The 11933-nt window shown below is 41.5% G+C and overlaps 1 protein-coding gene across 1 annotated transcript in view; it reads left to right on the top strand.

The window, feature by feature from the left end:
- slit2 (slit guidance ligand 2) overlaps nt 1-11933 on the top strand; it is a 93179-nt gene that overhangs the window by 78376 nt on the left and 2870 nt on the right. The window contains exons 26-35 of the mRNA XM_022758483.1: nt 1253-1377; nt 1659-1756; nt 3194-3333; nt 6224-6317; nt 6859-6996; nt 7743-7983; nt 8961-9091; nt 9245-9399; nt 10518-10872; nt 11023-11237. Coding sequence (XP_022614204.1) covers nt 1253-1377; nt 1659-1756; nt 3194-3333; nt 6224-6317; nt 6859-6996; nt 7743-7983; nt 8961-9091; nt 9245-9399; nt 10518-10872; nt 11023-11237 — 1692 coding nt within the window. The remainder of the gene's footprint in view (nt 1-1252; nt 1378-1658; nt 1757-3193; nt 3334-6223; nt 6318-6858; nt 6997-7742; nt 7984-8960; nt 9092-9244; nt 9400-10517; nt 10873-11022; nt 11238-11933) is intronic.

Here is an 11933-nt window from a genome sequence, read left to right as displayed (position 1 = left end):
ACATGCACATGTCGGCAGATATATGTACACATTTGGAGGACACACTAGTATGTAAAAAGTACATCTCCACTTTATTATGGGTCCAAAAACAAAAGCCTTCACTTAGATACTTTGCAGACGAGCAGACCAGAATTATTTAGTACAAACAAATAAACAACAAATATGACACTTGATGAGGACTCCCTGAGGCGACCACAACCAATGAAAATCATGTATTGTCAAAATTTTCACATTTAATGTATTGTTTTAATATTTGTGATTGTGCATTTTTAGGCAATTTAAAGTTTTTTAGTTTCAGAAATAGGATAATAGTCTGAACTAACAAAGAAAACATTCAGTTTCCCTGAAAACTAAAGATTGTCAAATATAGATACATGTTTTTACTGGATAGAAGTAAATGTTAATATTTAAATGATATTAATCTCTAAAATCCACAAGTTTTCTTGTGATCATGATCTTGGCAGTAACTCATATCACAATCATATTACAAAATGCTACTAACTTTTGACATTATTATATCACATTAACCGTGAATACATGACTAAAACCTATTTTTAACCTAATCTAACTGACACACTGTAGAAGTCCCGGGGCCTTGTGGTTTTCTGGTGCCAGGTAAAGTAGCCAATCATATCCCAGTACTTCCTCCTCAGTCTCTCCTTTCCCAGCTCCTTGAGACAGTCCCCGCCCAGTTTTCCTCGTCCTTTGAACCCTGACCAAACTAAACCGCTCTGCTTCCCTTTCAGCCCTCATGTTCTGACCAGCATCATATGTCCCGACTGTTAAATGTTGATATTCTGTCATCAGAGTTTGGGATATGTCTGTCTGCTGTACATGCCATGGTCCTGCAAAGAAAATCTGTTACATTCTCATTTATAACCCAGTAACATATCTGCAACTAGGGGTATATTGTTTTTTCCCCTTTCAGTTACTGATATTGAGTATTTATTAATCAAACTGCAGATATATGGATGGTCTGCAGCATTATATAATTGAATTGAAATGTCAAAAAATACATAGAAGGCACAGGGACAAACCACCATCTTTATCTGCTGCAGAAAAAGTTCTGAAGATGTAAGATTTATGCAGGTCCCTGACAATGTACAGCTGTCTTAAGTGTTTGCCAACCTGTATATGCCTCCTCGTCAGACACAGAATATTATATGTGTGTGTGTGTGTGTGTGTGTGTGTGTGTGTGTGTGTGTGTGTGTGTGTGTGTGTGTGTGGGGGTTGGTGTGTTTTCATCTCACAGGCCCAGTGGATTTGAGTATCCAGGCTAAGTGTGAGCCCTGCCTGTCCAGCCCCTGCAAGAACGACGGCACCTGCTCCAATGACCCTGTGCACTACTACCGCTGCACCTGCCCCTATGGATTTAAGGTACTGTGGAAAGCCAAATAGCCAAATAATATTCATTTGCATTAGTTATCAATTTAACACCTGTAGATGTGCTGTTAAACTTTCAACAAACACACACACAGATACATAAGCCTGACGACTAATTTGCGGAGGTTTAGGGTGGGGAGAGTGTTCCAATATCAAGAGGATAAAGGAGAAAGTTATCTCTAAGACAGTAGATGCAAATACCTGGCGATTATGATAAGAAGCTGCTGTTTCTTTGAAAGCTCTGAACATATGTGTGTTTGTGTGTGTGCACATAGGGCCAAAACTGTGAGGAGCCCATTCACGCCTGCATCGGTAACCCGTGCCAGAATGGCGGAACTTGCCACCTGAAGGAAGGAGAAGGGAGCAACTTTTGGTGAGAAACTTAAAAATTGTTTTTTTTTAATAGCTTTACTTAATATGGGTTATGTCAAAGAGGATTTCCACGTTTTTACACATGAATACCAGTTTACTTGTCATGAGGAGTGAAAACAGTTGCGTAATGTCTCCTGTGGCTTTGGAGGTTTCTAACGCCTGAGGAACCTGACAACAGAAAGCCTACAGTACAAAACGCAGGGCGTGGAGTTTAGAAGACTGAACTTTAACAGGCAAGAATAAAGCGAACAAGCACCTCTACAATGAATAGACAGAGATAAGGAGAATCATCAGATACCAGGTAGTAGATATCAATAAACCTGTGAACCACTGATTATTGAGAACACAGTAGCGGACATGGCAGGCGATCCGTGGACCCTCAGCAGATGACTCCATCAGAGATGCTGCACCACTAATGACAGATGGGAATGAATTTACAGGAGGTAAATGGCTCAGGGGACCAGTTTTGTCTTCAGAGTGTCTCTGAGCTGGACAGCCCTGCTGTGAGAATTGCCTTCTCTTCATTAGGCTATTTAGTATTAACAGGAGGGGAGCTAATGCCTCTCTGCTCTCTCCAGGCAGATTTTAACCACCCACACAGACAATTAGACCAGCCCAAGATCACAGCTCCTCCTGTCTCTCTCTGTGTCTCTTCTGTTACTTTTTCATTTCAGTTTTTCTCTGTATGTTTTGTATTTCCATCATTGTTCACTTTCTTTTCCTTCTCCGGCAGAGGGGGTGGAATATTCTTTGTGAAGAGCTGTCGTTGACTATATAATGAGATATTAATCCACTTGAGTGCGTTGACCATAAGAGCTCTTTATTAGACCCATAATATACCACTCTGTGTGTGTGTGTGTGTGTGTGTGTGTGTGTGTGCGTGTGTGCGCATGCGTGCGCGTGCGTGCGTGCGTGCGTGCATGCCTTGTTTTGCTATATTTGTGGGGTCCTAAAAACGGACCAAAATGCTGGACCCCACAAGATTAAATGGATGTTGTCTCAATAACGCGACCTCACAAATATAATAAGACAAAGTTGTGTGTATGTCTGTGTGTGTGTGTGTGTGTGTGTGTGTGTGTGTGTGTGTGTGTGTGTGTGTGTGTGTGTGTGTGTGTGTGTGTGTGTGTGTCTGTCTGTGTGTGTATGTGTGTGTGTGTATACAGAGTAATAAACCTGAGTAGTAGTTACAGAGTTGAGTCACGCTCACATTAACAGAGTAATGACTCTCTACTGGGAATATGTAGATGGAGCTGACACTGCTGTTATGAGCTGCACACATGGATAGAGTGTGTGTGTGTGTGTGTGTGTGTGTGTTTGTCATTAAAAGGTTCTCTAGCAATTTCTGTTGACAATGTTTAGTATGTGGCCCTACATGTGTTTGTCTCTTAATAGTTGTTCGTGTGTGTGTGTATGTGTGTGTGTCACTGTGTACTCTCAGGTGTGTGTGTCCAGAGGGCTTCGAAGGTGACGCATGTGAGATCAACATCGATGACTGTGAGGATAACGACTGTGAGAATAACTCCACCTGTGTTGATGGAATCAACAACTACACTTGCATGTGCTCTCCAGAATACACAGGTAACACATTATATATAACATATAAAGAGTTATGAAGTTGGAGGTGGCATTTAATTTGTTCCTTTAAACGATATCCTACATGTTATTCGGACTCTCCCAGATAATGATACGGCTCTGTAGGTTTATGTTACGGCCACTGCTTTCAATTACTTCAACTTAGTTTTCTCAGAAATCTTGTTTTGTCATTTTGACCTGGTGGACGGGTCTGAACTGTCAAGTCAAGTTTATTTGTAGAGCACAGTCTCAGACAGAAGCAATTCAAAGTGCTTTATACAATGATAAAAAGTAAAAATTCAATAAAAAATACTACGATAGCCATGAGCTTCAGCTGCTGTTGCCATGGAGAAGAAGCCGGTCAGACGCGGGAATCCAACTGTAGCAAATTCAAAAGAACAAAATACAGCTCGGTAGTTGCTGAGTTCATCCAAAATTTAGAGGTTTTTAGAGTTGATTTCAATTTTAGATCCACTTATTTTAATGAGTAAATTACACATATAGTCATTTTATTACAATATCACTTGATCCTGATTCCGTTTATAGTGTTTATTTACACAAACATTATTTTCCTTTTTCAAGAGAAAATCCACTTGACCCCTGAAAATCAGTAAAAGATCTAAAATGTGCCTTGGGACACCAGTCAATACTGCAAGGTGACGTCATGTTCACAACCAACCACTGACATATAAACACAACTGAAAGCAGTGTGGATGCAGATTGTGTTTTCAGTTTCCTCACTACCCTGATCTTTGGAGCCATAGCTAACCACTACCTTGAAGCTTTTATCATCAAGAACCAGGTATTTTCTAATGCAGTCGTTCATCTTTTGTACTGATGAGTTATCCAAGCCACAGAAGTGCTCCTACACATTGCGTTGTCTATAAAAAATAATATATAATCTATAAAAATGAATGGGACTGTACTCCCAGGCACTCGAACTCTCACTACACAGCTCTATTGTTGCCACTGAAACATACATACACGGAGAAGGAAGCCTTTTTTTCATTGATCAACTGCAGACAAAGCATATTTTTTTCTGACTAACACTGGTCTGTTGCTACTTGTTTGTCTGCTTTTGCACTGTGCTAATCATCTCTGACTGCTAACCTTTGTGGCGGTGTTCTCTCTGTGTCTTTCTGTGTCTCGCTGTCCTGTGTCTTTTTTTCCTGTCTCGCTCTGCTTTCTGTCATCTATCGTCTGTGTTTTTTTGTGGTTGCAGCTGCTACCAATGAGGTGGAGAGAGGTTAGTCTGTTCTTCTCTCTGTCCTTCCTGTCCCTCTCTCCTTCCTTCCTTCCTTCCTTCCTTCCTTCCTTCCTTCTTTTCCTTCCTTCCTTCATTTCCTGTGCTTTATCCATGCTCCCCAGAAATTTGATATTCAGTACCACAGATTTGACATACTGTATGCAGTCATGCTTCATGTTAGCTGTGCATGTCCTTGATGTTCAAATGGACCACTGAGTTTTCATGCTCTCAGATATCTGTGGTTATTCTGCTTGCTGCTTTATGTATACATGTCATTACCATACTAAAGTATGGTATGGTATACTCCAGGTAAACAATTTGGTAAAAGGAGATGGCTGATGACATTCTTTATTTTTGTTATTGTCCCAGATTCTCATGAAAAACTAAACCAACATTGTTCTCTCAATACTTTCCAATTTCCTCAGCCTGTCTGTGGCACTCAGCCCCCAAAGACTTACATTTCTTTTTTACATTTTTAGCGGGTTAGCGTTTTGGCAGCAGGAATATGTTGACGATAAGAAAAATATAGAATATCACCAGCCTTGTCTTTCAAACATCATTCTGATGTCCTACAACAAGGAATGCAAGTAGAGACCACATGTGTAGTCTGCTGCCTGCAACCCAAATATCTACCTTACAATACAATACAATACTGTTTCTGACCAACTTTTTGAAATTAAAATTTTATTTTTATTTTTGGTTTTTTTAAATCCACTTCCTCCACTCCCCCACCCCCACCCCCCACTCTCACCACCCCCACTCTTGCCACTTATTTTACAGAAAGTTTAACTTATCAGTTGTGGATTGACAAACAAGCATTCACAGTCTTTTAGATACAGCTCACCAGCTCTCTTAATGGCAGCCATTTTGTCTTTATTAAAGCCATTTAAAGGTGCGATCAGCATTTCTAAAACTAATAACCCGGAAAAAGAAGACACCCACTCTTTAGTTATAAAGTATGTTAGAATTTCTATTTATTAAACCAGTAATACTGCTTCTAAATAAGGTAGCACAGCTCCTACAGAGATAGAAGCTCCAGAGCACAAACATACTTACACAGCTCCCATCGCTTCACACACGTTCTCATTGATCCCCAAGTGATCATGTAATTATTCCGGAGTAGACCTGTGCTGTCAGGAGTATTGGTTTACTCCCTGATGCCTCATCAGTGATTCATTTGGAGTTCAGAGTTTCAGGAACATCGGGAATATCATCAGGAATATGACATTCACAGAGATGGGGTCATTTATCAGACTGCTGTGTTGGTTCTAGCCACGAGAGAGTCATCCATCATCAGAGTACACACCCATACAACACAGACACACACACACACACACACACACACACACACACACACACACACACATTTCTGTACATGCAGTACAGACACAAACAGTTCTGTAAATATAAACTCATACTAAGTGTAAGTGAGCTGGAACATATTAAGATTTTATTATTATATATTATAATATCACTTATCATTAGCGGTATGTACAGTATTAAAAAAAGGTGTTGAGATGATTTGTTTATGTGGGCGGGTATGTGTGTGTGTGTGTGTGTGTGTGTGTTTGTGTGTTTGTGTGTGTGTGTGTGTGTGTGTGTGTGTGTGTGTGTGTGTGTGTGTGTGTGTGTGTGTGTGTGTGTTCCTAGGAGAGCTATGTGAAGAGAAACTGGATTTCTGCGCTCCAGAGCTGAACCCATGTCAGCACGATTCAAAGTGCATTTTGACCCCTCAAGGATACAAGTGAGTGGACTACACACACACGCGCACACACACACACACACACACACACACACAGAAAACACAGATACACATACTCATGCACAGACACTCTTGTGGAGAGTTGGAGTTAGCAGTGATTTCTCTCCCCCAGGATTTGAGTACTAACATTCCTCACAGTGAAATGAATTAGTTGCTGATCTTTCCCTGCAGAGATATGCAGCGTGCATGCTTGCGTGCGTGCGTGCGTGCGTGTGAAAGGAAGGTGTTGGGAGTATGGTTTTGGCTGTCTCATAAGGTTTCCTGTCCTGATTTTATCTGAATCTTGTTTTAGTTTTCCTCCCTTGTTCCAGTGTGTGTGTGTGTGTGTGTGTGTGTGTGTGTGTGTGTGTGTGTGTGCGCGTGCACTGTTGCTAAGTTGTATAAACTTATAAACGTAGCATTCATTGTCTGAATCCTAATAAATTCAGACTGCAGATTAAAGTTCTGTATTAACAAGCATTCCTGTCTGTGTGTGTGTGTGTGTGTGTGTGTGTGTGTGTTTGTATGTGTGTACACATTGTAGGTGTGAGTGCACTCCAGGCTACGTAGGTGAGCAATGTGAGCTGGACTATGACGACTGTGAAGAGAATAAGTGTCAGAACGGAGGTCAGTGCATCGATGCCGTCAACGGATACACCTGCGTCTGTCCAGAGGGATACAGGTGAGGCACAGACCTCAGCAGGAGCTCACACATATTGAATCACATCAAACTTCTCTGTGGATCAACAGCATCTGTACCGCTACTGTGTACTGCATGTTCAAACTGAAGGTTCAACATTTGCTAAACCATGATCTTATATTGCAAAAAGTCAAAGTAAGGTTGTTGGGTTTTTTTTCAATTTTTTGCCAGAAAACTTTGCAGCTTCCCCCACACATCATGCTAAATGTGTATACTATATATTTACACAGTGTGATGTTGGAAGGTCTCCCCCTTGTGTTCATTGTCAGTTATTGCAAAGAACATATTATTATCTACTTCTTCGTTACTGGAGTAATTTCATTGTGTGGTAAACTGTGGTGGCTCTGGAAGGAGAAACTATGTTAAACACTTTTTATTAGCTTGTTAAACTATTCTGAATGAGACAAACATATGTTTGGACAAAAAGTTGGCGTATAAATTTAAAATAAGAAACAAAAAAGCAACTCAGCTTTTAAACCTCAGATGTCTGACTGTATTTTAAAACACCAGAAAAACAGAAATAAAGACAGCACGTTCCCATTCACATGGACTTCCAGTTTCAAGCTAATTTTAAGTCTCTAGAGGAAGAAGTTCAAAGCTCAGTGAAAATATTAGAAACTTTAAAGGCTGTTAGCTGCACCTCATACTTTTTGTATCAACCTTACAATCTACAAGAACACCATTTCAGGCATCACGTATGAGGCCACATTTCAATGTGTGTGTTGCAGCGGGTTGTTCTGCGAGTTCTCTCCACCGATGGTCCTTCCTCGCACCAGCCCCTGTGACAACCATGAGTGCCTCAACGGCGCACAGTGCGTCGTCGTGGGAACGGACCCCCGCTGCCAGTGTCTCCATGGCTACGAGGGCGAACGCTGTGAGACGCTCGTCAGTGTCAACTTTGTGAACCGGGAGTCCTACCTGCAGCTTCCCTCCAGTCTCCTCTCACCGCACACCAACATCAGTCTACAGGTGCGCACTCACTCAGTCAAAACCTCATGTACTTAAATATACTACAGTTGTAATGAAGTAGTTTTGAGGTGCTTGTACTTTACTTGAGTATTACAATTTCATGCCACATTATATTTCTACCCTACTCTACTCCTGTTGAGGTAATATTGCACTTTTTACATTTGCGTTTATTTGACAGCAATAGTCGCTAGTTACTTTTCAGATTACAACGCCTACAAGAACAATGCGTTTTAACAAATTATACAGGTGGCGCCCAGCCTTTATGGCCCTTAACCCCTAATGAAAAACAATGTCTAGTTAGAGCCCCTTGTCATATTTCAGATGTCTGTGAGTTGGCAGCAGTTCAACCAAGGAGACATTTCACCTCTAAACTTCACAGATGGTTTCATTTAAATATTTTTCAAGGTCCAAAGAGATAAATATCTCAATAAGCATATATTAGAGGATTTGTGAAGCAGAACCTTTTTTCTTCTTCCCTCTCCCATTAATCATCTCACAGCCCTTCAGATTTATTTTGTGACCCTTTGAAGGTGGTCCAACCCCCTCGACTGGTAACGCCTGGACATACCTAACTTTATTTTAAAGTATTTTAAACTAGCTCTACTTCAACCAGCTACAACACAGAAATTCTGCCGTGCATAAATACATACATAAAAGCTTGTGATTCTAATGGAGCAAATAGCAGCTAAAGAGCCAAATACTTCATTCAGGAGTCAGTAGGGACCAAAAAAGGAACTAAAAGAGAGTGAATCCTGTACTAAGAGTGGCCTGGTGGCCAGAAACACGACTCTAAATTAATGATAACGTCAGCAACTGTTAAGCAGCTGTTTGCTAACATGTCAGTGTTGAGTTCAGAATTTGTTTCCGCTGCCAAGTGGGTAAAAAACAAATGCTGCTGCAGGTTTAAGTAGAACCTGAACACTTCTTCTACCCCTGTTCATAAGGTCATTTATACGGTCATCCTGCTGTGTTTTCAGATTGCTACAGATGAGGACAGCGGCGTGTTGTTGTACAAAGGGGACAATGATCACATTGCCATGGAGCTGTACAGGGGACGCCTCAGGGTCAGCTACGATACTGGGTCCTACCCTCCTTCTGCTATATACAGGTACTTGCTAATACAAGCAGAAATGTCACTGATGCCACATTCACATGATGGATGACCCAAATATCTAGACAGAATCTCTCCATTCTCTCTCTCTCTCTCTCTCTCTCTCTCCCTCTCTCTCTCTCTCCCTCCCTCTCTCTCTCTCTCTCTCAGCGTGGAGACAGTGAATGATGGTAGTTTTCATGCAGTGGAGTTGGTAGCATCAGACCAGACTCTGTCTCTGTCCATCGATGGCGGGCCGCCCAAATCCATCAACTCTATCAGCAAACAGTCCACACTCAACATAGATTCCCCACTTTACCTGGGAGGTAAGGACCACAGTTTGGATTTATGTGTATGTATGTGTGTGAATCACTCCACGCAAATACACAATAGATATTTCATTTATCCTACTGCAGGTCACAGAGGGTTATGTGATTGGAATCCAAGCTCCTTGCTGCATATATTCATTTATTCATCAGCAAAATCTGGTTTATTCAATAAAGCTTTAAAGAAAACACTATATGCACTAAAAGCTTTATGAAGACTGTGTGAATGTTTTCACTATATAATTTTATATAATTTCCTGATTCACATTGTTGGTTATGTGTGATAAATAGTATAAGTAATAAGTATATCATATAATAATCAGACATAAGGCAGATTTTTAGTTGCTCTCCTCAATTTTCTCTTCGTGCATGTTATATTTTTTGATTATTTAGTGGTTCGGTGAATTGATTGTCACACAGATGGCCAAAAATAAGAAAAAAGGTGGTTTTCTATCAGAGCAAAGGCCCAGATAGATAGACTTACTTAAATACCTGGCACAAAACATCCAACCACAAGTATCCTTGATGTGCATTTTGATCCTGATTTGAAATTCAAAGCTCACAAGAAATATCACTAAAAGTACCTTTAATCATCTCAGGCGTTTTGCCAAAGTACAGCCATTCGTCACGGAAAGGTACTGTGAAACCCTTTTATCACTGGCTGTCTTGATTACTGCAAGACTCTCTCAGTGGGAGTATCCAAGAAAAAGATAAACTTCAGATTTATTCAAAACACTGCAGCACATGTGCCAAGAGAGACCAGAAAGGGAGCACACAGAACACCTTTACAGTGTGTTTACTGGTTGGTTTATAACTGGTTTGAAGTTTTTCTGGGATTTAAATCTGTCAGTGGACTAGAATATATGTAAGACATGTTTAGTAATTAGTAATCATGTCTGATCCTCTGGCTCGGGCATTTTGGTTGTTCCCCTGGATGCAAGAGGAAAGAAGTGTTACAAACAGTCATCATTTTAAAATTAAATCCTTAATATATTTGTTTTAGTTTTACTGTTTAATCCATCTCTCCCCTCACTGTGTTTCTTCATCACTTCAAAATAATGTATCTATGCATTCGTGATGCTGTGATCTCTCTAATCACTAATCTTCTCTTCCATCAGGGATGCCAGAGCGCGCCTCAGCCTCTGGGGGTCTGTCAGCCCTGCAGCAAGGCTCAGGTGGACGCAACGGCACCAGCTTCCACGGCTGCCTCCGTAACCTGTACATTAATGGAAAGCTCCAGGACCTGGGAGCTGGGCTGGGGCCAGGTGCTCCAGGCTCTGGGACTTCACAGAGCACCACCAGACAGTGGCTGGGCCACGGGGTGGAGCCAGGCTGCCAGCCGTGCCAGAGAGGCGCCTGCGTCCAGGGTGATTGCCACGCAACAGGGCACCGCGGCTTCACGTGCACCTGCCACCCAGGCTGGACGGGAGCCCTGTGTGACCAACAAGTCAACAACCCCTGCGATGGCAATAAGTGAGTGGGTTTTTGTGTTTGTATTACTTGAAAACCAGAATGACTACAGCTCAAGTGTTTCAGGCTTTTGAATCAAAAGAGGGACTTAAGAAGATTTGTATATCTGTCCACATCTTTATTTTCCCTGTCCCTCCCTCCTTCCCCCTACAGGTGTATCCATGGTACCTGCCTTCCAATCAACTCATACTCTTACTCCTGCCGCTGCCAGCCTGGTTTTGTCGGCGTACTCTGTGATGAGCAGGACCAGGATGCAGCTAACCCCTGCAGTCTGTCTCGCTGCAAACATGGCAAATGCAGAGTGTCGGGCCTGGGCAAAGCATACTGCGAGTGTAACAGCGGATACACAGGAGAGGCGTGTGACAGAGGTAAGAAAAACATGGAGGCATCTTTGGAAGAGGTGCACGGGGGTATGTTGGCTGTGTCTGTGCTCTGTACTAACTTCTCACATTTTTTAAAATAATATCTAATGCTGTTCAAGCTTTTGAATCTAGTATGTTTCTCTTAACAGAACCTCTTCTACGCTTCCGCTTTGCTCTGTTACTTGTAAACTCTCATTTAAAGTCTCTCAGCAGTAGTATGTGTGTGTCTAACAGTGTTTTATGTTTCTGCACTTAACACTCGTAACCCCATTGCTTTTTCAACCCAGCATCTCCTGAGCCTCCTCTTAATCCCACACGGGGAGTTACTCAGGTGAGACTGCCTGGTCACATTTTACTGTCTGCCTCTTTTTTCTGATATTTTTTCTTGGTTCATCTCCAGTGCAACCAAAAATACCTCTACTCACTGTCTCTACCTCACCTTGTTTTCACCTCATGCAACATGTCGCTAAAGTTGTTCTTTCAAATTGTGTACTGCAAAAACGGCTATTCAAGGAAGTCATAATATCGTAATGTAGGAGAACAATTTCTTATTTTTTTGTCATCTAAGAAAATCTAGCCAAGCACCATTTGCATTAGAGTATAAACATTTTTTTAAGGCAATTGGTCTTGATTTGACTTACCTTTTTTGTTGAAGGATTTATGTAGTGCGTCATCAGTCATGGTGTCCCTTATCCATATTCA

The sequence above is a fragment of the Seriola dumerili genome, unplaced genomic scaffold (assembly GCF_002260705.1).
Source record: "Seriola dumerili isolate Sdu_G_001 unplaced genomic scaffold, Sdu_1.0 BDQW01000301.1, whole genome shotgun sequence".
Lineage (NCBI taxonomy): Eukaryota > Metazoa > Chordata > Actinopteri > Carangiformes > Carangidae > Seriola > Seriola dumerili.
The sequence above is the reverse complement of the archived record's forward strand: the minus strand, read 5'-3'. Positions and strand labels throughout refer to the sequence as shown.